Below are 27,121 nucleotides of genomic sequence, written 5' to 3' on the forward strand. Positions count from 1 at the left end.
ACAACAGTCTGAAAACCACAAAATCTCTGACTTTCGTGGTCACCAGACTCTGCTGACTTACTCTAGTCCGCTACATAGTGTCATGGCATCTTGATTGGAGTCAGATTTGATATAAATCTTTCCCACCCTTACAACAGAACTGGACCTACCAACTAAATTCTTAACCAATCCCGAGCAGCTTCTTTGAACAGGTCTGAAACGACTTCTACACAGCCATAGCATTCTTTCCTGGAAATTCAGTGCAAGGTGGTGCTTAGGGGTTGAGTTTCAGCATACCGAACACTGTGTTCTTAATAACGTCTCCCTGTGTCTTCCCCTCTTGAACGTCTTACATTCCTGCAATTTCAAAAGGCCAACAACACAAACCTTTCTCTTTAGTTATATGATACAACATTTTAAATTGAGGACGGTGGTGTTTTTCTAGGTTCTTTAGTGAGTATGACTTGTTTGGATTTTTCTCAGGAAGACTACTTCCTAGAAGGGCCTAGAAGTTCATTAAAAAGGGAATTAAGCCTTTTTTCATGGATCTTCAGTCCAAAACCCTGTTTCCAATTGGCCTGTATAACCAGACCCCGTGCCAGGGAGGTGTCTGGTTATACAGATCCGTTTTTGAGCCATCACTGACCACAAGGTATTGAATGATTTAGGTGCTCACTTTGAATGAAGCTTTTTTTCCTCTCAGTGAACATGGAGTCTTAGATATATAGGCCTGGCATGTTTTTGTTCACAATCTTCAAATGAATCACTCGATGTAGAATCCATTATGAGTTAGAAATAAGTAACTGAACAATTCTGTTATGATGGGCATTGCAGACTACCTCAAAGAGAAAGAAAAGCAGTTCTGAAAACTATGGAAGGCCCTCAGATCAATGGTAATATCTTAAATATAGTTAAATGTCATATTTTTACTATCCATCATAGATGTTCTTGGGCCACCATTTTTTTCTTTTTTTCTTTTTGCCTTTTAAATATCAGGTGCTTTAAATTTACAGAATGCATTTTTGTATGCATTAGCCCATTGGAACTTCACTGGTGTACTGTGAAGTCTTAACAGCAGTGCTCACCTGCTGCAGTGATGTTATGGGTCACAGGTGAGTGTGAATATTGATCCTTTCACTTCCTGGGGCTGCCAACCACAACCCGGAGGCTGGCACCTCCTTGCACTGGTCACCTCCATCCCAGAACAGCCTCTTTGGTTTACCCCAAGGTGCCTTCATTTTTACTGTGTGCCATAATGTGGAAATGGATAGGAAGCCCCATAATATCACTGCTTCCCACTGTGCAGAGAAAGAGACGGGCTTGGGAAATAAAGAGATTGCTGAAGATCACAGAGTTGGCTGGGGAAAGAAGGCATGACTCAGCTCTGCCTTTCTGACCCCGACACTGATGTTCTTTCTCATACACCATGCCACATCTCAACTATGGACTTTGAAGTTGGTCCACGCTTGAGTCGAATACAGGGGACAAACTTGATTTATATAAGTTATACACAAAATATAAAATATTCGTTGAAAGGCAGTATAGCATAGGTGGTTAAAAACAGCTTGTCTGGGTTTGAATCCCAGCTCTATCACTTACCAGCTGTGTGTCCGTGGGCAAGTCACTTAACTTCTATGTGCTTCAGTTTCCTCATCTCTAAAGTGAGGATAATAATAATAATTTCTAGCTGGTAGCACCGTGTGAGGACTCAATGAGCTGATCAATGTAAAATGCTTAGAGCGGTGCCTGGTATATGGTACGTATCCTTCACTCACCGTCATCATTGCATACACTGTATGCATTGGCTTTCCGAGTGAAGAACCAGAACTTACTCTCTGGAGTGGGGGGTGCCAGCTTTGCTTGTTGGTCCTGGGGCAGCTGGCAAGAGCAGCTCAGTAATTGCTGGATGATTCCTGGACTCATTTGCTTAAAGTCCTCCTTAGAGATGGCTGAAAGCTTGTTCTGTAGAAATATCTCCACCAATTGTCCAGCAGAGAAGCAAGTCTGTAGGCGGAAGAACATACACTGTTACCATTCTGAGCACTGAACCAAATTCCCCATCGACTACCATTCTTGAGGAGTCAGAACGAAGTGGAAGGGCTCAGGTCAACCCTTCCACACGAAGCCGTTACTACGTGTGTCTCCCTGAAGCCTTTTGTCCATAAATAATTCCCCAGGATTATCTTTCATCTCTGATTAAAGCAGCTGTATCTCACTTTCATTCTGAGTATTATATAGCAGGAGTTTTGCACACTTTTTTCTTTCCTGAAGAGATGCACCGTGTTTTCCAATGTGTTGGATGGTGTTCTAGCCAGCAGCCTGAGGAAACCTTGAGGGCGGATGGCTTTGTATTATTAACAAAGCTAAAACTTCACAGGATAAACAGGAGCTCTGAGGTAGTGAGGTCATCGTCTTTAACATTCTCTGATTTAGTAAGCCTTTGCAGGCAACATGCATTTTCAAAAGCAATAAAAGTAAAGGTAATATTTTAAAAAGTGAATGCTGTATCAACTCGCTGGTGTGTAAACACTGAACGATATGGCTACCTCTGTCCCTTGACAGCCTTCCACCACAAAAACAATTGAAATCACTGTTACTGCCTACTGATTTCACTCATTTTTATCTAGATCTTTGTGATTTTTTTCATATTGTATAGGGATATTTATGAGATAAGAAGTAGAAGCAAACAACAAATGAAACAGGTCTCTAAAAATTGCCTCAAAGCATCTGTCCATTTCAGAAGTGTTAAGGGCTGACATTTTGTGCATCAAAAATTACACTGAAAAGTTTTCACATGTGGATGAGAAGGGTGTATAGGTTCACTAGCACGAATGGGTGCCTTCTATTGAAATAAGACCCCAATGCAAGATCAGTGTGATCTTTTGGTACAGTAAGGTATCTTTAAAAAAGTCAGTGATGTATACAAGGATTGTCTGATCTGCCAGGCTGTAGAAAGTAGGGATTTTAAACAAAGGCACATGGCTAATCAGAAAATAATGATGACACATTTGCTGGTTTCTCCCACAGAAAAAATCCTTTGGGATGATTCCAAGGGTTAAAGAGCTTTATCTTGATTGGGAGATGTTTGGTTGCATAGAACAGAACCTACTCAAACCAGCAGACACCAAGAGGAGGACGCATGAAGCTTACAGAGGATGTCTGAGATGGGAAGGACAGCCACATTTCAAGAGGAACTGAACCGGAAGCTGGAAAATTAGAACCAATGATTTTCTCTGTCTTTTTGGGGCTTAGTATTTTCTTCTTTCTGTTTCCCTCTGTAGACATCTACTTCCTTTCAAAGTCTGGCCTTCTCTCTTTAATAAACACATGGCCATATAAGCCCTGACCCTAAAGTTACCTTTCCATCCAAGAACCCAAGACTGGATTGAGTCTGCAAATCCTGACAGATCTGATTGGTTCAGCAAAGCTATAGATGGGTTTTCTTGGTCAAATACCCATTTGATTCCATCAATTTTGCCCCCGAGATAGGAGGTGGGACCATGCTCTTCAAACATGGCTGCTGGACCCAGCACTGTGGGTGAGAAAGCCATTTCTCAGAAAGGGATAGGGCAAGAACTCCAAAAGTTTTCTACTACAAGAAGCAGAAAGCTAAACTTGTGATTTTTTTTCCCTTTATCAAAATAATTTACACCAAAGACAATAGTCTCTTTTGCATCATTTATTAATCATGGAATAGAATTACTTCATCATTAAAAATACTGGCAACAATAAAGGGAAACTAACAACAAACTTCTGATAATGAATCCTTCATAATAAACATTCTCATTGAAAAATGCCTGCCTGGGAAGTAAGAGAGTGGAAAGATAAACATGAAAAGAATGCCATGCATCTTCCCGCAGTTCACTGTCAAGGAATTGAATAGTTTCTAGTTTTAGAATACCTTCCCATAGAGTAAGGTTATTCTATTAATAAGCCTCTATGCCCTTGATATTTACTTGCTGTTCCTGTACTATTTAGGTTATTGTTGCATTAAATTTCTTCTGAAATCACTAACACAAATGTCCTTAAAGGGGATTCATTACATCCTATAAAATTTTGGTAGACAAAATGTTTTTAATGAAGAAGAAAATAGAATGGAAATTTAGATCATCCAGTCAATAACCTTTGAAATAGCTTTATTCCTTCACATAAAACTTCAACATACTTGTACACTTGTGTTGACATCATCAGATTTCTGTGGAAACTTTACAAACACATTCTGAAGTGTTGCTTCTTGAACTTTAGTTTTGAGAATCCCTTGGAGGGCTTGTTAAAAGACAGGGTGATGAGCTCCACAACTGAAGGGTATAATTCAGTAGATTCCGGGGTGGGACCTGAGAATTTCCATTTCCAACAAGGTCCCAGGTGCAGCCGACACTGCTGGTCCAGGGACCACACTTTGAGAATCACTGGCCTAAATAATACAGGCAGGATCTCCAGATCTAGCCTCTTACCTTAGGGTCCCCTCAAAAGTCACAAAGAAAGTGACATGTTGGAACAGAGAAGAATTGGGAAAGAGGTTGTTTTCTTTATCTTGCAGAGTCAGCACAGAAAATGATTATTACTGTTCTTAGAAGAGGCATGCCTTAAGTAGGTAACCCCTAAATTTTGAGAAATAACCTTCATTCTTTATGCAAATAGGGTCTCCGTCAGACAGATGGGTTCCCTTCTAAGAGCTGGCCCTGAAGAAATATTTAAAGAGACTTCACAAACAAGGATTAATACAGGCATCAACTCTTGTTACCTTCAGTTGAATACACTAAGTGTGAGTTTGAAAGAATCAGCTTTAATTGATGCTTTTGATATGTAGCCTAATTAATAGAAATTCACTTTTTAAAATATATCGTAGCAAAAATATGTGATAATGCCCAATCATTCATAACTTACAGGAACGACCTTCACTGTTGTTAGGAATATGTAAGGAATTTTGCTCTTTTAAAATACAGATTGTGTTTAATAGGAATATTAACTCATCCAAGATATAAATAACAAAAATAGTTTTATTTCTTTAAATCCACATTTCTCAAACAGCATAGTTGTTCAGAGCACAGAATATGCCATCAGACAAACTATGTATATACCTCAGTTTCTGTGAACTTAAGCAACTACTTATTAGCTCCATGCCTCAATTTCCTAATCTGTAGGATGCAATCATATAACGTAACTTCATACAGCTGTTGTAATAATTACATGAAGAATGCAGGTGAAATTGTGCAGTGTCTAATACATAGTATTAATTTACTCATTAAATGTAAGCCATTATCATGGAATATCAACTTTTCAAGATTTTAAATAATAAGGGCAGGGAAGGTTTCTATGTGTAACAGAGTCTGAAAAATGCTGGATTCAATAAGATTAAAGAATTTTATTTACTAATGGACCTCCCCAGACACATTAATATGCTACAGTGCAATATGCATCCTCAGTATTTCCCAATCAGATTTGACCATAGCACCCCTTTTCAAGAATTATCTAGGTAGACTAGTGAATGTACTTTGGAACACAACTTTAGGAAATAAGAATATGAACATGTTTATAGGCTCATATATCACCTTTTCTCAAAAACCTTCTCAGTGCTACCTACTATACAAATATTTCCCTGTTGCTCACAATCCAAAGTAATCTCTTCATAATCTAATCTAACTTTAAAGTGTTCATTCATCATTGTAAGTTTTTATATAATGTCTATATCCTCCCACTACCCTGTTAGCTCCATAGGAGCCGCGCCTATTTTTGTTCAATTATCTATCCCTGGTGCCCATGATGGTGACTAGAACACAGTAAATGCTCACAGGTTTGCTGGATTAATTATTCATGCATTCAGTATGGACCCAGCAGAGGAAAGAGTAATATATATCATTCTCCTAAATATCTTGACCTCAAGTCTATGTCTATAGAGACCCACTTGTAAAAAGAAAAATCCCTGCCCACACTGTGGAAATAGAATATTTTTACATTTAAGGAAATCTACATTATCCTTTAACTTTTCAACAACTCTTAGAGAATGTTCACAGCTACTTCCTTTGACAATAGCAAATGATGGTACAAGAGGAATAATGACAATACCTGATCCCAGGAAATTGGACTGTCATCTGATTCTGGGTCCTCGGATACAGATAGATTAGGGTAGGCCCAATCATGGATTGTTAGGTTGTTTTGTTTCCTTTGAAGTTGATGGATTCTATCTTTTCTGATACAGGTATTTTTAGTCCAGAGAGTATTGAGGAGTTGGTCTAGTTCTAGAAATTTCAAACAGAATCTGGTGTCACATAGAATGAAGAGAGGCCAGCTTCAGAATAATCACAATTTCACACGGCCACAGCATAGCTATTTACTAAGTAAATTTCTAAGTTCTAATGAAAAGCCAAGGTTTTACTCTGAACAAGAATAGAGAGCATTCAGGGACTTCCCTGGTGGTCCAGTGGTTAAGACTCTGTGCTTCCAATACAGAGGGTACAGGTTCAATCCCTGGTCAGGGAACTAAGATCCCACATGCTGCACGTTGTGGCCAAAAAAAAGAATAAAGAGTATTTATACTTCACATGGTTAATGATTCTCTCACAAGATCTTGAGATCTTAGGGCTGAACCAAGATGAAATGAGCAATTCCAAAAATGGAGTGCCTTCTGGTAAGTCAACTAATTCTTTTTCTAGGTGTTCCCTATACAAATGTAAACAAAAGATGAAACTGATTTAATCCTTAGAAAATTTATTCCCTTTAGGCACTATACATCCTTAGTAGATTAACTATAACTTTAATGTAAAGTCAATCTAATCATTTTCCTCTTCAGTGTTTAATGCAGGAAAGAAACAGGAATTGAAAAGCAGCTGAGATTACTGGGACAAATGAGACTTTGTTTTCTAATGCTACTGTGGTATGGTTGTCAGTTTACAGACTGCAGTTTAGTTTCCCTTGGTACAGTTGTAGCCTTAAAAGATGATTGATACAGAGTACAACTGAATATTATGGTGAATTTCTTGGGATTTATTCATCTTTCTACTTGTGAAAAAAATACCTCTGGTGTTTTCCTAAATGTTACCGTCAGTAGTAGACTACAAACTAGAATTACTACAATATTTTATTTTAAATGGCCAGTTTCAACAACAACAAAAAAAAACAAAAAGAGAGAGAGAGAGACCTGCAAAGAAATGGGAAAGTGTGACTCAGAGTCAAGGAAAAAAGCAGTCAATAAATATGTATCTGAGTATTCCCAGATGTTGGATTTACCAGACAAAGACTTCAAAGCAGTCATTATAAGTATGTTCAAGGAACTAAAGAGAATAATATTTGAGAAATTAAAGGAAAGTATGACAATAATAAATTAATAAATAGCAATTTTCAATCAGGAGATCAAAACTATATAAAAGTCTAAATGGAAATTCTGGAGTAGAAGAACAGAATAAATGAAGTGAAAAATTCACCAGAGGAGTGCAACAGCATATTGAGATGCTAGAAGAAAGAATAGCTGAATATGGGGATAAATTAATAGAAATAATCTAATCTGAAGAACAAAGAGAAAAAGAAAGAACAAGTCTCAGAGACCTGTGGGAAACAGCAAATATACTGACCCATATGTAGTGGCAGTCACTTGGAGAGAAGAAAGAGAAAGAAGTAGAAAAAGATATTGGAGAAAATAATGGCTAAAAACTTTCTGAATTTGATGTAAAGCCTTAATCTACAATGTTCAAGAAATTCATCAGAGGGAATTCCCTAGTGGTCCAGTGGCTAGGACTCCATGCTCTCACTGTCAAGATCCCAGTTTGGGGAAATAATATGGGGCGTGGTCAAAAAACAAACAAACAAAACAAAACAAAAAGAAGCTCATCAGACATCAAGTAGGATAAATATAAAAGATCCAAACCCAGACACAGTCAAACAGTTGAAAGTCAAAGACAAAGATATATCTTGAAAGCAGTGATGGAAAAATGACTCATCACATACCAGGGAGCATTGATACAATCAATAGCTGACTTCCCATCTGAAAAATAGAGGCCAGAAAGTAGTGGAATAAGATGTTCAAAATGCTGAAAGAAAAAACGGTCAATTAAGGATTTAATATCCAGCAAAACAACCCTTCAAAATGAAGGTGAGGAAGCAACCTAGGTGTCCATCGACAGATGAATGGATAAAGATGTGGCACATATATACAATGGAATATTACTCAGCCATAAAAAGAAATTAAACTGAGTTATTTGTAGTGAGGTGGTTGGACCTAGAGTCTGTCATACAGAGTGAAGTAAGTCAGAAAGAGAGAAACAAATACTGTATGCTAACACATATATATGGAATCTAAAAAAAAGGTTCTGAAGAACCTAGGAGCAGGACAGGAATAAAGATGCAGACGTAGAGAATAGACTTGAGGACACGGGGAGGGGGAAGGGTAAGCTGGGACGAAGTGAGAGAGTGGCATGGACATATATACACTACTAAATGTAAAACAGATAGCTAGTGGGAAGCTGCCGCATAGCACAGGGAGATCAGCTCAGTGCTTTGTGACCACCTAGAGGGGTGGGATAAGGAGCGTGGGAGGGAGACGCAAGAGGGAGGGGATATGGGGATTTATGTATAAATATAGCTGATTCACTTTGTTATACAGCAGAAACTAACACACCATTGTAAAGCAATTATACTCCAATAAAGATGTTAAAAAAATAATATAAATAATAAATGAATTTTAAAAATGAAGGTGAAATAAAATTATTCCCAGATAAACAATGAATGGAGAATTCATTGGTAGCAGAACTGTCTTACAAGAAACACTAGATGAAGTTATTTAAGCTGAAAAGAAATGATCTGAATGGTAAGTCAAGTCCACAGGAAGAAATGAAGAGTACTAGAAATATAAATATGTGGGTTAATATAAAAGACTATAAATATATTTCTTTATCATTGTTCTCTCAACTCAATGAGGAAACAAACTTTTCTTTCAAAGTCTAAAACATGATAAGGGTACAGACCATTCTCAAAATATTTACCATTATATTGGGGTTATTAAGCAATGTAATTAGATGACAAAGAGACACACGAATTGAAAAAGAAGAGGCAAAACTGTCTGAAAACGCTAAAAAATTAGGGCAAAATAAAATGAAAGATTTAATCATGGAACAGGTTATAAAATTAATCTAAAAAAGATCACTAACCTTCACATAGACAAAGACCAGTTAGAAGCTGTAATGAAAGAGAGGACCCCAGGTAAGAGAGACAAAAGGAAAGTTAAATGCCTAGGTATAAATGTACCAGGAAATGTCTAAAACCTATGTGAGGGAAATAAAACACCCCACAAAAGCACACATGTAGATATGCACAAATAGAAATACTATGGGATGTAAAAATGCAACATCTTATAAATATCATTTCTAAGTTATTTTATAATTATTTTGCAATTATAATAAAATTATCACAGGGTTATTTTTTCCCAGAGCTTGACAGTTAGGTGATATTTGTTAGGAAGAGTGAACAAGCCAGGAAGACCCTGAAAAGAAGAGCAATGAAGAAGGCTAGCTCTATCAGAAATTAAAATATACTATAAAGCCACTATAAGTAAAACAGTACAGTACTGGCACATGGCTAGACAAGTGGGCCAATAGAACAGAATGGGAAACAGAAATAGACCTGATTGCATTTATCATTTTATTATATAAAAGCAGCATCTCAAACCAGTGGAGGAAATAATTTCCACTTCATTTTAAATAAAAGGTATAAAGAAAACTGCATAGTCATATAGAGAAAATAAACTGGATCTAATCCTCACAACATGCACCAGAATTAATCCTAAATGGATCAGAAATGCAAACATACAAGTACTAGAAGAAAACATGAGTAACTTCTTCTATAACCTGGGAATGTGGGAAACTTTCTCAACTCTAACTCAAAATCCGAAAGCAATAGGAGAAAAGTTTGATTAATTGATTTATATAAAGATAAAAAATATTTGGAGAAACAATTATCCCAGCTTAGGCAGAAAATGTACAAGATGAACCTGGAATATTTTATACTGGAGAGCAAGGGAGATATAAAACGTGTTAAGGGTTTTGACAAAAGGACTTACAGCCACCTTGAATAAGATTCCACTTGTCAAAGAGGGAACGATCTGAGTACCAAAAGGATAATAATGACAATAGATTGAGAGATAAGAAATCATAATGATATAAAAAGAAAAGCTCATTGTTCATTGAAGGGTGCAAGGAAACTATGTTATTATTTTGTAAAGTGGTAAATTAAAGAATCAAGAGTTTATCCTTACTTTCCTTTAAGACCCTCAATAAAATGAAATTGTGGTGAGGGAAAGATTTTCCACTATAGAATTACTACACTGAAACATGAAGAAGAACTGAGAGAATTAGAAGATCACCACTGTGTAAGCCCCAAACAATTGATCAATCTAGGCAATGACCATCAATAGCTTATAACTTCTCAGAAAGAGACAACCAGATGTTATGTGCTGCCGATGGAAGATACCAACGATCAGACTGTAGCCCCAAATAAATAAACAACCTAAAACTAATCAAAACTCTACGTATAAAAATCAATATACATGAAATACGGTGCATAGAAACACATGTAAGGGACTTCCCTGGTGGCGCAGTGGTTAAGAATCTGCCTGCCAATGCAGGGGACATGGGTTCGAGCCCTGGTCCGGGAAGATCCCACATGCCATGGAGCAACTAAGCCCGTGCACCACAACTACTGAAGCCCGCGTGCCTAGAGTCCATGCTCCTCAACAAGAGACGCGACCGAAATGAGAAGCCCGCGCACAGCAACGAGACCCAGGGCAGCCAAAAATAAATAAATAAATAAATTAAAAAAAAAAAAAAGAAACACATGTAAAATGAGTAGGAATGCAATCAGCAAAATCCAGATGGGATAAATGATCCCCTTTTTTTTTTTTCAACAAAAAATTTACAACAAAATAGAATGGAGGGGAAGGGCATGACACCTATCAAAAGTAAAACGTCAGAGATATACCAAAGATTCACATTTTATGGACCTTATTTAGATCCTGGTTCAATAAAAACTAAAAATATTTTTTAAAAAGCAGAAAAATGTGAACATGAAGGAAATTTTTATATTAAGGAATCATTCATTTTTTTTTAGCTGTGATATTTGTAATAGATGCTTTTTAAAAAATCCTCCTCTTTTAGAGATTCATACAGAAATATGTACAGGTTGATTATTTGCTTCAAAATAATCAAGTGATTGGGAGAGGATGGAGGCAAATATAAGATTATCCAATTGCTGTTAATTGTTAAGGCTGGGGACTGTGTACATGGGCGTACACTATTTTATTGTTTCTACTTTTGTTTATGTTTAACAATCTCTATAATAAAAACATTTTTTAAAAAAATTTTAAAATACCATACTTTTTTCCCCCCTACCCCAAAATACAATTAGTATCAGTAGAGCCCTAGCTCAGAGGCAGTTGTTAGAAAAAAAATGCCTTGGGGCCTCTGGAATAAGCATCTAATTGCACTGGGATGGGATGGAATTCTGACTTCTCAAATGCAAAAGTGGCTGCTTTGTGCCCAAGTGGGTGATACTGAACACCTCTCACAAACAATTATTTTAGTTTTTTTATCCAGGGTCCATCATGGTCAATATCTAGACAACTTGTCTTGATCTTACAGTACAGCTTGCCTCTAACTGTATTCTGTATTCCGGTCTGATGGCTCTTCCTATTTCTTAGAGTGATTGAGCCTTCAAGTGGCATACATTTTTATTTGAAAAGGGAAATCATTGCATTCCTTCGGTTGATATGGAAACTGTCCTGCTAAAACTCAATCACTCAAAATCTGAATTTAGCAATTCCTGTTTCCTACATCAAAATCTTTCTCAGCGTAGCATGCTTTTCCCCGGCCTATTTCCTAGTGATGACATCTAGGTAATACGATTGAATTATACTTCAACTTTCATCTTAATAAAGATTTCTTTCTCTCATTTCTTAAAGCAAATACAAACGAATTGCAGAAAAACACACCTGTCGTTCAGTGGGTTAGACAAACAAGTCAGAGAAAGTTCTGCATGGAATTGTATGATTCCTAGCTCTTGATCCGTTTCAGAGTTGGAAGATTTATCTAGATCATTTGGGTGTTGCTGGTACCTTGGAAAATTTGTATTTCTCTTCTATGTTGTGACTTCCCAAGAGGAAGTATGTGGCCTTGGTGTGTGTGCAAAGCAGGGCATTCTGATGCAGATGAAAAAATAAGTCATTTCACTCTTAATGTCTTGTCAAGTACAAAGAAATGTGTGAAACAAACATTCTGATTCCTTTCGTGATGTCTTATTTTACCTCAGATCCCTAAAATGCTGGCAGTCACGAATGTAGCCAGGATGCATATTTTACAGTACTTTTATTGAACATTAAATGACTTACTTTTATGGTTCCAAGCAAACTGCTACCAAGCCTCTTGCACCCTTTAGAATACTATTTTATCCTTCTACATGATACTCTGTCCCCCCGGGCCCAGCACTTTGTACCAAACAGGAAAGTGTTCAGTTAGTACTAGTAGCAGATCATAAAAGTCTCTCCCTTTGGCTCTCCATCCACAATTTCATCATCCCTGCTCAAATGAGCTGAGTGCATATTTTTACCTTATCACCATATACATATCATAGCATGTCTGCCTTGAAAAGGCCCCCTGGGCTGTCTCACTACATGCTGAGATTAAAAGGGTGTTTAGAACATACCTGGACAAATTCAGTCATTGCAATGATTCTGCTTTTGTTTTTGGCACAGTTCATGTTTAGTAGGTGTGACTGGGAAGTGAAATTCACGAAAAGCATCCTTACCTGATAGATGGAGAGTATTTGTACTATTCAAGGAACTGAAAATATATTCTGTAAAATAGTCTGGGGACGGCAAGTTTCTTTGTCCCAGACAAACACCTTGGAGGGACAAAGCAATGATTGTCTCCGCCAACTGAGGAAGTGTATTTTCATCGGCACCATCACTGCTTGAGATACCAGATTTTTTCTGCAGCACTTTGGTTTCCATACACTGAAATCAGACACAAAGTAAAAAGAAAATTTTAACTTTTGATATTATTCTGATTAGAACATCTCTAGGATTTCCCAAAAAAGACAAGGAGTCATTCTTCTAAAAGAGGAGTGAATTGTTTGTGGGACTGTGCCTACCATCATTACCTAGTCTCAGATAGAGCTCTATCTGGAAAATACTTGTTTCTTTCATTTGCCATGACACTGAATTTTCTAACTCCCATCCCACTGATTCTTATTTGTCTAAGCTTTCTCATTGTCCTACTGTACAACACAGGGAACTATAGTCAATATCCTATGATAAAACATAATGGAAAAGAATATGAAAAAGAATACACATATATATATGTATAACTGAGTCACTTTGCTGTACAGCAGAAATTAACACCACGTTGTAAATCAACTACACTTCAATAAAATTTAAAAAATAAATTTCCCCTTAAGGCCCCAGAGAAACCACTGAATATTATAAACAAGAGAATCATACAATAAGGTAGGTGACAGAAATGTCCCTCAGGTGGCAAAGTAGTAAATGGATTGACAGGGTTAGAACTTGAGGGCAAGAAGTCTAGTTAAGAAGTTATTGATTAATCCAAAATATCTCGTGACCTAAGACGGTAGCACTAGACATGGAAAGAAGCAGATGCATTTGAAGAATATTAAGAAGGTAGCCTTGGAAGGACTTGGAAGAAAACGTGAAGGAGTGCAGAGTCAAAAATGACTCAGGTTTCTGGGTTTGGCAACTGTATAATGGTAATACCTCCCACTATCCCACAAATTCTCCCCCCAAATACCCAGTATATATCTGGTGCTTCCCTAGGTACTGGAAGTGCAGTGGTGACCAAAACCAAAAGCAGTCCCTGCCTGCCCTGGAGCTTAAAGTTCACTATTGTTAATAAAACAATAATGTAATCAAATGTAAGTTGATAACTTTGGCAATTGCTTTGAAGGAGAGGTACATGGTACAATGATGTAAAAATAGACAGCTATTTGACCCAGTCAGGCAGATCCAAGAAGGCTTCCTTGGGATTGTGGCACACGCACACACGTGCACACACACGCACACACACGCACACACACACGCACACGCACACGCACGCACACACACACACACACACACACACACACACACTGATCTGAAGGAGTGGGAGAAAGGAATAGCCCAGGCAGGAGACACAGCATATGCAAAGTTCCTGTGGCAGGAAGAAGGATGGCAGATATGCACAGCTGGAAGGAGGGCAGTCACTGGAGTGGGTGAAGTAAGGGGAGCATGGTGAAAGCTGAAGGTCTATTGGCACTTAGCGGAGTTTGCCCTTTATCCTAAAATCAACTGGAAGCCAAAGGGGAATTTTGAGCAAGGTTTGGGAATGGGGGTTATAGGACTGGATGTGTGTTTTGACAAATTCACTCTGGCTACCTGGTGGAGCACAAATAGACTGGAAAGAGAGTCAGTGCTTCCTAGTAGCACAGTAAGAAGGCTATTACTGTAGTCCAGGTACAAGACAGTGATGATGATAATGGACTAAGTCAACAGGTTAGGGATCTCTTCAGGAGGTGATAGCAGTAGGACTTGGATTAGATATAAAGGGGGAAGAAATTTGGAAAATAAAATTTCTAGTTGGGCATTTGACTGGATGATGATGCTATTTGCTGACCTATGAAGTGATACATGAAGACTGGATCTCGTTGGGTTGATTTATGACCTTGATTTTGGATATTTTAAGTGTGAGGTGCCTTTACCATATCCTTAAAGAAAAGATGTTGTATAGTCTATGTGGGTCTGGAGTGCAGGGAAGAGGTCTGGGATGGAGATACACTCTGGTGAGTCATCTTTAAGTATAGATGTGCTACCCCAGAGAAAGCATATAGAATGATGGGGGCTAAGACCACGCCTGAAAGAGCACTAATGCTTAAAATCTACACAGAGAAAGAGAAGAGCCTGCAAAGGTGAAAATGGGGGTCAGAGAGAAAAAAAAAACAGGAATGTGCAGCATATACAAGCCAAAGTAGAGACTATTTCAAGAGCTACATAAGCAACATCAAAGAAAGAACAGGTTCAGGAATAGAAATATGACTTTTGATTTTAATATTGAGTTTCAAGTGCTGAGGAAATATACACATGGAGATTTTTAAAGATGGGTGTATATATGAGTCAAAAGAGAAATCTGGGCTAGCTTGCAACAGAATTGAAAGTCATCGGTGTTTAGGAGTAATTGATGTTGTGAGAGCATCTCACTCAACAAGAATATGTAGGGTGAGGAGAGGGAAGACCACAGTTGGGGCCAAGGAGGATGCCATGATTTAAGGGATGGCAGGTCAAGTGGATCCTTCAAAGGAACTTGATACAGAATAGCTGGACAAGTGAGAAGAAACCAGGAGATGGGGGTGATGAGAATGGGAAAAAAACATGAAGTATGGGCTGACAGAAATCAAAGAGCAAAAGAGAGCTTCATGGAGGCAAGACTTGACAAAAGTGAGAGAGCAAAGAGAAGGACAGAGATGGTTGAGAAATACAATGTATAGGAGTGTGGGAAGGAGGAAGTATGTTCATCCAATGAGGACTCAAGGGAAGGTTACTATGTCAATGTTGCCTTCTTGTGACATAGGACAAGGTGGGAAAAGTGTGGATCAGATTTATTTAATTTATCTATCTATCTACCTACCTACCTATCTATCTATTTATTTTATTGAAGTATAATTGATTTACAATGTTGTATTTAATTTCTGCTGTACAGCAAAGTCACTCAGCTATACATACGTGTGTGTATATATATATACATTCTGTTTATATATATATATATATATATATATATATATGAATATATATATATATTCTGTTTCATACTCTTTTCCATTATGGTTTAGGGAGCTATATTCAATATCCTGGATTTATTTCTTTTTTAAGTTTGTAATTGGTGAGCTTGGCAAGAGCCTATTCATAGCTATGGTGGGGAGCAGCGGGGAAGGCGGAGAGGCAGTTACCAAAATTTTAACAAATTTGGAGAAGTAGCCAGAAGATTCATGGATGACAATAACAAGTTAAAATAACAGAGAGTGTGAACCTCATAGAAGTGTCAGTTTTTCATGAAGGGTGTGAAAGAGTAACGTCTCAATGTGCCACTGAGGACAAAGGAGGATTCTAATCATTGTTTCCAATCCCAAAGTCCTTAGGATGTGGTCACGAATACCCGTTCTCCATATAAGAGGCAGGACTAGTAGAGCACCATGTACATTTACCATGGAAACAGCAAAAGAGTGGAAAGAATGGAGAGAGGTGGTTGCATTAAGAGATTGAGTCAGGAAAATAAAACAGAGTAGGAAGAGAAGGAAAGAATAGAGGGATATTTAGATTCTGGACCATTAGGGAGGGTCGCTAGATCAGAATATGATGGTGTAAGGTTGTTTCTCTTAGTGAGCTGGTTAAGGCCCGCCTGGAGTTGCTGTTAGTGGCTTGACCTATGGAGGTTGAGTCCCATGAAAGCAAGACCTAGAAATGCTAGTCGTGGTGGGCTTGGACCGCCAGCATCTTCTGTGACCTTACACCCTCTAGTCAGAGAGAGCAGCAGCCTGCAGTGAGGTGCCAAGAGGCCTCCTGCAAAAGTCTAGAATGACTGACTTCCTAGCGGAAACCTACCCCAAGGGCATGGGCCACAGGACCCTTCCCAGGAACTGGTGACAGTGGTATCCTCTAGGAGATAGTTGTTCTAAGGCCTAGCACAGGGTTATGACTCATCAGTAGCTCATTTCTTCTTGACTGAATAGATGAATAAAGTAGGTCTACACATAATATTGAATTAGTTTATTCTGTTCTAGGAATGTTTAATCTCACATACTTTCGGAAGCCCAGGTATTTGCAGTATATGTTGGATAACCATAAATCTACATTAAATATATATACTCCATCTGCCTTTAAGTGCTGGATTTGCATTTGCATTTAACCTGTATCAAGACAGTAACACATGGGATGACTAAAATCCTAGTGGCTAATTTGAACCGATCTTACATTACGTAGACGTTGAACTGAGGAAATTCTAGGTAGGCACACCTCCCTATTTAAGCAGAAAACTGAATTCTATAAAGGAACCCCATTTTATCCGTTGGAAATAGAAAGAAAAAATATAACCAAAGTTTGAGAGCCACAAGATTAGAGTTACTGAAGTGATATCCACAAAGTCCTTAGTAAACAGTCTTTCCATTTGTTCTGCCAATTACAAGAGAAATTGAACCTATTTACAGCAAACTGGAGGATATGTTTGCTGGCATTAAGTTGCAGCATGATTGCACAGATACCTGTGAACTCCTAGAAACCAGAATTGAGGCCAAGAATCAAATTTATCACACTATATGTTGTTATAGAATGAATGTTTGTGTCACCCCCCGAAATTTGCATGTTGAAATCCTAATTATTAATGTGACAGTATTAGGAGGTGGGGCTTTTAGGAGGTGATTAGGTCATGAGGGTGGAGCCCTCATGAATGGAATTAGTGCCCTTGTATAAGAGATCCCAAGAGCTCCCTTGCTCCTTCCACCAGGTGAGGACACAACAAAAAGATGACCATCTGTTAACCAAAAAGTAGCCTCTTACCAGACACCAAATCTGCCCAGCACCTTGATCTTGGACTTCCCAGCCTCCAGAACTATGAGAATAAATTTCTGTTGTTTATAAACCACCCAGTTTATGGCATTTATGTTATATCAGCCCAAACAGACTAAGACACATGTCAATGAACAATTCAAGAGAAAAAAAAAAAAAAAAAACACGTTCTGCCACACTCTTCAAAATGTGCTGGTGGCTCCTCAATTCATTCTTTAAGAAAATATGGCTTTAAAAACCCATGTTCAGAGAACGTTATCAGCTCAAACTTCCCATAGCAAAGCAGAAAGCAAAAAGGTAATTGAAAGGCCAGCTTTTGCTAGAATAGTAATGAAGGCAACAAGACGCCCATTTCCTAAGAGTGGGAACTGTGAGAAAAGAAAAGCACTTGGGACCCCTGAACACATGCAGCACCAATTACAAGCCACAAAAGAGATAATGTCTGTGCTGTCATGAATAATGCTTTTTGCAAGCTGCATCCTCAGGGAACTAACTAATGATTAATTCATCTCTCGCCAACTCTTACTGCCTAATCCTTCCCTGGCCAGAAGGCAAGGCAAATAGACACACTGCTCTCACCGCTATAGTTCAGTCCTTGGAGACTGATCAAAAGCCATGAGTCACACTCCCTTTAGTGCTCAGGGGGACTCGGAACAGAGCTGCCCTGTCACCTGGTCTGCCTGCCCACCCACCCAGCTTCCGCCTAAAACTCATCTGACAACTGATTAGTCATTACATCCACCCCCCTTTCTTTTTTCTTTAAAAACAAAACAGCTTTGTTGAGGTTTATTCTGAATTATTTTAAACAAAATAAAAAATAAAGAAATATTTTTGTACATTCACATGATTAGTCGTTACATTTCCCCCTTCAGACTCAGAATTTTAAACTACATCACTTAACAACCCATCACTAAAAACCACAATTACTTACCTCTCAGAAGTTTTTGAGTATCCTAGGAATGAATTAGTGACAAAAAATGATGCTCTGAGACTGTATCTTAGCAGCAGAGCTAGTTAGCAATTCTGACTTTCTTACCTGGCTTCTGGAAGTGTCAAAGTACCGCCTGGTGAAAGCCAGGATATCTTCCGTCTCATTCTGTGAAAGGAAATAGGAGTCTTCATCCTGCCTGAGGCTGAGAAGGCTGTGTAGGTAAAATGTATACTCCTTATTACTCATGTTGAGCTTGGAAGAGCAGATCTCTTCCTGATGAATGATGTAATAGAGGAGGAGAAGAGAAACTCTCTGGACCACTTCCTCTCTGAGCTGATCCTTGAAATCTCCTCCAGCTATTAGTAACAGGGCATCTGGATCGAAGCACTGTGCAAAAAAACCCCACAAAATAATAATAAAAAATAAAAAACAGAAACAAAGCTTGACAAATAGTCCCAGAACATTAACAACCACAGAGTCTCTGTTGCTTATTATTTTATGAATAGGAGGGGAAAGTGGGCAGCCTCAATAGCCCAATTCAAGTAAGACAATCACGGTTGGACTTTTATATAAAAAGGATGTCCTCCCAGAAGCCCTTATTCCCTAAATGCAACCCTTCTATCTCCAACTATAGTAACGCAAGCTGTCACTTTGCTGCCGTGATTAACACCAGCTGACTCTGGCTTTTAAAGTGATGCCTCATTGCATTTAGAATGAAATCAAAGCTCCTTATAATTTTCTCCTCAGTCTGGCTTCTGCCCATCCTACCTCTCCTACCTTATCTTAGCCTCCCTCCACCTCTCTCACTCAACTTCTGCCCCTGTGATTTTCTGTCAGTTCCACCAGGCTCTTTCCCACCTGATTTCTCAGGTCTCAGTTTCAAGTGCCACTTCCTCAGGGATGCCTTCCCAGATACCATTTCCAAAGTCCAAAGTCCCCATCCCTGCCCCGTGTTCTCTGGCACAGCGTCATTCAACGAAAGTATCACACAGGCTACAAATGTGAGGCACGTTTTAAATTTTCTAGTAGCCACATTTTAAACCGCAAAAAGAAACAGGTGAAATTAATGTGAATAATATATTTTCTTGAAATACATATGCAACATATGATCATTTCAACACATAATCAAAACTCTAAAAAAGTATTAATGAGCTATTTGATGTTCTTTTTGTCACACTAAGTCTTTGAAATCTGCTGTGTGTTTTATGCTTATCAGCATTTCTCAACTGGGATGAGCCACATATTAAATGCCTAACAGCCACAGGCAGCTCTACCATTATCATTTTTCCTTTTTTTCATAGAACTAGGATTCTAAGATTACTATGTCTCCTTGTTTCTTTTCTATTTCCTCTTGAAGACAACTGGCTCATTAAGGCTGGATTTTGTCTGCTTTGCGCACAGGTCTATCCTCAGCCTCTAGCACCATGCCTGGCACTTAAGAAGAGTAAAAATGGAATGAACGAGTACCATCTGCTTCTCTCTTAGCCTACCTAAGAGAATTGATGTCAGTCCTTTCTGAGACGCAATCAGTTACCACATCCTGCTATTAACAGAAATGTTGGTGGTTCGAGAATTACTAAAAATGCTTCCATGATGCTTTGTTTCACAACCCACAGATAGACAGCTGGCTTGTCTAATCTGGGAAGTTTACATGGCAGAGGAAGGTGTTTGGGGTAATGTGTTGGGACAGTGAGAAAAAGACACAGGGGTTGTGGAAGAGAAGCTCTCCCAGCAAGATAAGAGCTGTGTTTCTTCAAAGACAGTTGGGTAGCTTCTGGGAATGCTCCCAGGATCTGAGAAGCAGCTCATGACATGGCACCAGCCTCAGAGTGAAGGCATCAAGAGATGCCTATCTGAAGGACTTCCCTGGCGGTCCTGTGGTTAAGAGTCTTCTCTTCCAATGCAGGGGACGCAGATTTGATCCCTGGTTGGGGAACTAGGATCCCACATGCTGCGTGGTCTGGCCAGTAAATAAATAAATACATACATACATAAATAAATAAAATATGCCTATCTTGAGCCCCCGGGGAGTTGTCCCACTGTGGGATAATCTACTATGAAATCTTTTCATCTGTTCTCTGAGGTGGAAGTTTCAGGGGTCCTAATTCCATGTCTGCTGTATGTCCCACTGGGTAACATCAGGAAAATACCATCTGAGCCAGAAAGAAACATGTCATCCATCTGTAAAGCAAAGCATTAATCACATTTTTCACAAGCCACACAGATTCCAATTTCTCCCCAACTCAACTGCGAGAGGCCAAAAACTCAGCAAACAGATGCAGGCTTCCCAACAAGATCAACTCTGAGTGTCAATATTAAACTCAACCACCAAAACCACAGCAGCCCTTTTCTGTTCCCTACTCAGCCCTAGAGAAAAGTCCATGGGTTGGTAGCTGTTAGATGGGACTGACATCAGGACCCAGGGAGGTGAATCAGCTGAATCAAGCTTTGTGCCAAATAACCTCCTGAAACTAAAGTATCGGGAAAATTATTGGTCATATCAGCTACCATTTATCAGAAGCCATGTGTCCAAGACAGTGCTAAGTATCTTCCATATCAAGGCATCCCTCAGAGTATAAATCTAATTGGTTCTAGAAAAGGTGTCAGATGATCAATTTTTCAATGGGGGGAAACTTATTGCATTATTTTACATGGAAAAACAAAAGCCCATATCATAATCCACCAAATATTTCTGCACAATCAAAAGCATTCAGAATACCAATTACCCAATTACTTAATGCATAATGAATTAATTAATAGGTACATATATATGCAGTATGCAAAGATCCTGCACAGAATTAAGTATGAAGTATGTTTTCCTTCTATGAGGAAAATATACCCTTAGTATATGTGTAAGGCAAGTTTAAGAGAGGGTGAGTAACGTACCTAAAGCCACACAGTAAATAGTGGTTGCCCAGTCTTAATTCCTGCTCTGCCATTGATAGACTTTGTACTTGCTATGCAGCCCCTCACCAGGTAACTTTCTCTCCCTCCTGTTTGGTAGGAAGAGATCTGGTCAATTAGGAGGCTAGGGGATTGGTAAGGTTATAATACCCATCAGTGAGGACATGGTGCAGCCAGCGGGTTGAGCAAGGTCACCCGCAGAGACTTCCAAGTGCTATTCAGGTCGTCTGATGGCGCCGGGTACGTGGGAATAAGAGCGCCAGGGACACGTAGGACCTCCGTGAGGCCACTAGACCACGTTTATGTGGCCCAGGTGTGGCTGTGTGCTGGTTGCGCACAGCAGTGTCTGTGGCCACCCTGTATCCCATCCAAGCAGCCCGAGACCCTTGTCCACTCGTGGCTCCGTCTCCAGGCTTTTGCTCTGTGCCTTTCTAGGGGTGAGGCAGGAGGTAGCAGAGAAGAGGGTAAGATAGAGTCCCCCCCTCCTATCAGGCTAGATAGAATACCCTGAATACAATCAGGCAGATGTTCACTCCAGAATTTTTTTGTCAAATGCTTACATCTTGGAAGGTAAATCAGTTTCTGACTTGGAAAAGTTTAAATAAGTTGTGGAAGCAGCTCATTTTATCTCGCTAGAGATTTTGGTCATCTTGAATGAACAGAGGTAGCCTACCCCTTGCTTAAGTTTTTTGAGGCCTGCTGAAATGAAACGTAATGGTGAATCAGAGGACCCTGTGGTGAAAACTCTGTGCTCTGATATTTGAGTCTTTGACAAGTTACCTTACTGCAGAAGGCTGTGGCTTGAGGACAGAGTGCTGCAGGGAGAATCGCAAGCGCTAACGTAAGGTAAATTCTCTTCTGGGCGTGGACGTGACAAAAATTGCTATGGGGGTTGGGGGGGGGGGGCTTGGATTTTCAGTTCATCACCACTAGATTTGTTTCAGTTGCTACAGTTTTCCGAAGTGGCTCAGTTGTGGTTTGGGAGAGAATGTTTAGCAAAATTTTGCAAATACTGGCGCCCCATAGGCATCAGATCTGTCCCAGGCTCTGACTCCAGTAAAGTGATTCTTTGTTGAAGAAGAATGGACTCATTCAGAAATAATCCATTGACTTCCTTTGAATCTTGTCAGGTGGAGGCATAAGGTTTAAGAGGAAAAGAAAAACACAGATCCTGGGAATTAGTTTTTCAACTTCATAAGGAAATAAACTTTGGTAAAAAGACTAGTCAAATTGTGAGAAGTCCTCTCTACTAAGCTAAACGGACTACTCAGATGTTTGGTAGTAATTTTCTATGACACCCTGGAGCCAAATCAGATCGCCTTTTCCCAGCTGCGTAATTCAGCTTTGTTTACTGCTTGTGTATTTCAGGCGAGAGCCTCAGTGACAGAGAGCTATATGAAATCTTCTGTGTTAATAAGGCAGTTGTCAGAACCTGCAGGATAAGTTTTAGGAAATTTAGACCAAGAGATGTTTAGAATTTGATTTTGGGTTATGGGTAAATCAACTGCCTTCTTCTAAGTTCTTAGATTTTTTAAGTTCTGTTTTAGGAGGGGGCAGGGTTGCTAACGATTGACTATACGACACAAGAGGGAAATTATATTTCTTCCTTTTCCTCCCAAACAAAGATCTGGAAGGATGTCAGCTGATGACGGGCGCTAGCTTTTTGTGGGTCTGTACTAGACTTAATGGCATTTCTAAGTGACAGAAAGGAAAGTCTTAACTGAGAAGAGTTCAGATAAACTTTCTCGATAAACAAGTTAAGATAAAGCTTGATGCTCTTCACACTTTATCCCATGACCATTATGACAACTCGGGGAAGGGGAGGGAATTAAATGCAGGACCTTAAAGCGTTGATTCTGAATGTGTCTGAGAATCGCCTGGAGATCTTGGTTAAAAACCCCAAACCTCTGGGGACAGTTGAGGCGGGCGGGGCCCGGGCATGAGCAGGAGGGGGCTGCAGAGGAAAGTCTTGTTTTCTCAGCAGCACTGAAGGTCCTTCACAAAAGCTGCTCCAGTGACCTGGAAATGGGGGGACTGGACATTTCCGCTAATATAAGCAGGGGAAGAGAGCTTGAGCTCGTATGCATTCATAGATGGTCATGTGACCTCACAGGGAGCCCCCTGAGAAGGGAATCAGCATCTCGGCATCCTAACAGCTAGACGGTGCCAGAACAAGGATACGGACCCAGTGCCGACTGACTCCAAACCAGATTCTTTTCCCTTCACCACGCCTGGAACCCATGCAGGCTCATGGTTCTCATCATTACTGAGGTGGAATTTATTCTTTTGGAGTTAATTAATCCCTCATTAAATGTATTAAAACCCCCTTCTCACCCTTCTCATTAAAAAAGAAAAAAAAGAAAAAGGAAAGCCATTATCAGGCAAGAGTATCCATATTCAAAGGCGGCAGCTTGAATGGATTTATTTTTAAACGTGCAGTGCTCTTAAAAACTTCAGATCAGTTGTTTTGAAAATTCAGTTTTTACCTAGATCTGAAATAAAATTGGGAACTATTTTTTTTCCTCCCCCCAAATTCAGGATACACACTGATCTCTTTTTTCAGACATTTAAGGACCTGAACTCACTCCCTTGCCCTCTTTTTATCACAGAACTTCTGATAGGTACCCTGCCTCTCAGTGGACAAATTCCCTAAGAAGACAGAAAAGGATTCAAGAACATGGTGAAAACTTCTGGTTTGCACCAGAATGTGGGTGTTTGTAAAACTAGGGTGTTTCTCCCTGGTTTTTGTGAATTGACACTGAGAGATTCCGTGGGCTCCTTGCTTAGATTGTAGTGATTCGGGTAAATTGGAGACTTCTGAGCAGGTGAAGCTGAGATTAGCCTTTTTTTTAAACCTTAGTCTCTTAGAGAAAAAGAAACAGCAGCAGCAGGATGGTGAAGCTATTACAGACAGTGTTTCACTTCCTAGGAATGGAACAGAAACTAAACTGGCCAAATACTTGTTAATGTCATAGAAATCAAAAAAAATGTACAAAACAACCCATTCCCCCCCAAAAAATGGAGAATAATCTTGCCTGTTTACACCCCCCCCCAAGCTAAACTAATATTCAACCAGCCTTAATAAGGCACTTCATGTCATTAGAGAACATTTCTCTGAAGCAAATTCTCAGAGGACATATAATAAGATATGACTCCTAGTTATTTCCGGTGGGAAGTCTTCTGTTGCTATATATATAAATTAATGTCATCACAGATGAGTTGCCTTTACAACATATGCTTTCTCTGGGAACCCTTGGGAGTTTTACTAATTACTGAATTATTTACTGTTTGCACAGAGCAGAGAAAAATTCTGTTAGCAAGACCCTTCTGTGAAGAAAACAAAAACAAAAAACAAAACATTTGGCCAAGAAATGTTTCCCCCAGAACAAAGCGTGATTGAGAAGATCTGCTAAAATTTATTTTGGGGAGAAATGATTCACTTCTCTTATTTAGTTAGTTATGTCTTCATTTATTTACTTATTTATTTGTGAGTGATTTCATTCTGAAAAATCTCATCTCAGGAAAGGGATGCTCAGAGTGTTTTGGTCTGTTTTTTTGTCTGAAGTCATTTTAAGACATGGGCTCTTACCTCTGGGGCTGCTCTGGTCATTCCCCCCCCCCCCACGCCACCACCCAATGGAGACATTCTGATTTTACATTAAATGTTGATTTTACAGTAATGCTGATTTTTACATTAAAGCGGCCCGCAGAGATTTTTAAAAATTTCATCCAGGGCAAGTGAAATCTCAATCTCTGGAGAAGGAAGCTCCAGCCTGGGTATTTTGTGAAACCTGGCCAGGTGATGCTGATGGATAGCCAGGGTTTGAGAGTCACGTGACAGACTAGGAAATGCCTGGAAAATGGGTTTCTGGGGCCCATTTTAGCCCCACTGGTAGCACTTCCCTTCCCCAGCTTAGATTCCTCATTTTTAAGAAGATGATAATCCAATTCATTAACTCCCCACGATGCAAAATATTAGAACACACCTACCAATATCCGGGAGAAAGTACTTAAAAATTCAACATTAGACAAATATCAGGTTGTTATTATTATGCCTCAGAAAACAAATGGCATCTATCTAACCAATCATGTTCAAGGTCACTGCAAGCTCATAAAAAGGATTAGTCAATCAGAAAGAAAAGGGAACTAGAAGTGCATACCTGCAAATAAATATCTCTAAACCTGCAGAAGCTTTGTAGAAAGACTTACAGAAGCATTACCATTTTAATAAAAACAAGTTCTCCCTGTCTCTAAATGCCATATGCAGAATGCTGTATGATTTGTCATATCCCAAATATGGGAGTTATTACACCATAATGCATTGCCCACTCGGATATTGGAAGGTTTGCAATGGATTTTGCTTTCCTAAAGTAAGCGGCTAAGGAATGCATGGCTCTCTTTGGAAAATGCCCTTGTCCCTGATCCCATTCTATGGCACTAACCAGATTGCAATCTCCTTGCCTTCCGTCTGTCCTCCATGGGCACCCGGTTTTCTCTAGCAGGGTTCTGATGAGGCTTCTTGAGTGGTTCAGGGGGGTGGGCTCTTCTGCAGAGAGAACATGTAGAATTTCCGTCAGTTGCCCTGGACTCCAAGTGCCGTTGCTGTCTGGAGTTGAGGGTTTTTCTGTCTCAGTCAAGGGAATCAGGCTGAGTAGAGGGAACAATGACACCCAGAATACAGAAAGCTTTCTCCAGAAGCACATTTCCACTCTTCCTTCAGCCCAAGTCTGCCTCTGATGGAGGTGCGTGGGTTGGCGTTCACGGTGTCAACTCGTAACTGGAGGAATGTCTGTGGAAAGAGGAAAAATAAAGCCCTTAATTACTGTGCCCGCAACAGGTTTGAAAGGATTCATTAATTGGGTGGCTAAGCTGATTGGCAATGACAAGCTGTTTCTGAACAACAGGGGGTCTGTAGCTCGTTTATAACTCCCACCAGCAGGAAACTATGGTGGGTGTAAACTTTCAAACTGTACAACAGCCAAGAAGTGTGTTATATTGTCTGTCTCTGAAATAGACATAGAGTCAAAAATTAGGAAGAATGCATTTCACTGTTTATCCTGAAGGTGCTACAGGTCATAAGACCCGGGGCAGGAATCACCCTCATTTATTTTTTTTATTGAAGTGTAGTTGATTTACAATGTTGTGTTAGTTTCAAGTGTACAGCAAAGTGATTCGGTTATACACACATATATATATTTTTTTTTTCAGATTCTTTTCTATTATATAGTTTATTACAAGATATTGAGTATAGTTCCCTGTGCTATACCATAGGTCCTTGCTGTTTACCTATTTTATGTATAGTGGTGTGTATACATTAAGCCCAAACTCCTAATTTATCTCTCCACCCCTGCCAACAGGAAACGCCCTCATTTTATCCCATTGATTTATGGGCCTCATCAGTGAAGTAAGTAAATAAAAGTAAACAGAAAATAACTTTGAATAAATTACAGCTATCATGTTGAGTTAGAAGATTTTTTGATAAGGAAGGGACTAAAAGAAAATAGTAACATCCAGAACATACTGGTTAGTTTTTAGTTTTCAGTTGATTAAAAGTATGAACTATCTTGGAAAAACAAGAGAGTTTCAAGGCCGCACGAGCCATGATAAATCCACATATTCAGGCCTCAGGAAAGAAGTGAAAGGACAGCTTGAGAACCAATCAGCTTTCTGGAAAAAAATTAATATCTTCAACCGATTGCTTAAGGAATGCAAAATGTTAA

The 27,121-nt window shown here is 39.3% G+C and overlaps 1 protein-coding gene across 3 annotated transcripts in view; it reads right to left on the reverse strand.

Moving 5' to 3' along the window:
• SLC39A12 (solute carrier family 39 member 12) overlaps positions 1 to 26,163 on the reverse strand; it is a 67,710-nt gene extending 41,547 nt beyond the window's left edge. For all 3 annotated transcript variants that reach the window (XM_061181539.1, XM_061181538.1, XM_061181537.1), the window contains exons 1-5: positions 25,844 to 26,163; positions 18,603 to 18,884; positions 12,766 to 12,973; positions 6,046 to 6,218; positions 1,812 to 1,983 (exon numbers count right to left, since the gene is read on the reverse strand). In XM_061181539.1, coding sequence (XP_061037522.1) covers positions 1,812 to 1,983; positions 6,046 to 6,218; positions 12,766 to 12,973; positions 18,603 to 18,884; positions 25,844 to 26,104 — 1,096 coding nt within the window. In that variant the 5' untranslated portion in view covers positions 26,105 to 26,163. The remainder of the gene's footprint in view (positions 1 to 1,811; positions 1,984 to 6,045; positions 6,219 to 12,765; positions 12,974 to 18,602; positions 18,885 to 25,843) is intronic.
• Positions 26,164 to 27,121: the final 958 nt, after the last annotated feature.

Source organism: Eubalaena glacialis, chromosome 2 (assembly GCF_028564815.1).
Source record: "Eubalaena glacialis isolate mEubGla1 chromosome 2, mEubGla1.1.hap2.+ XY, whole genome shotgun sequence".
In the NCBI taxonomy this organism is placed as follows: Eukaryota; Metazoa; Chordata; class Mammalia; order Artiodactyla; family Balaenidae; genus Eubalaena; species Eubalaena glacialis.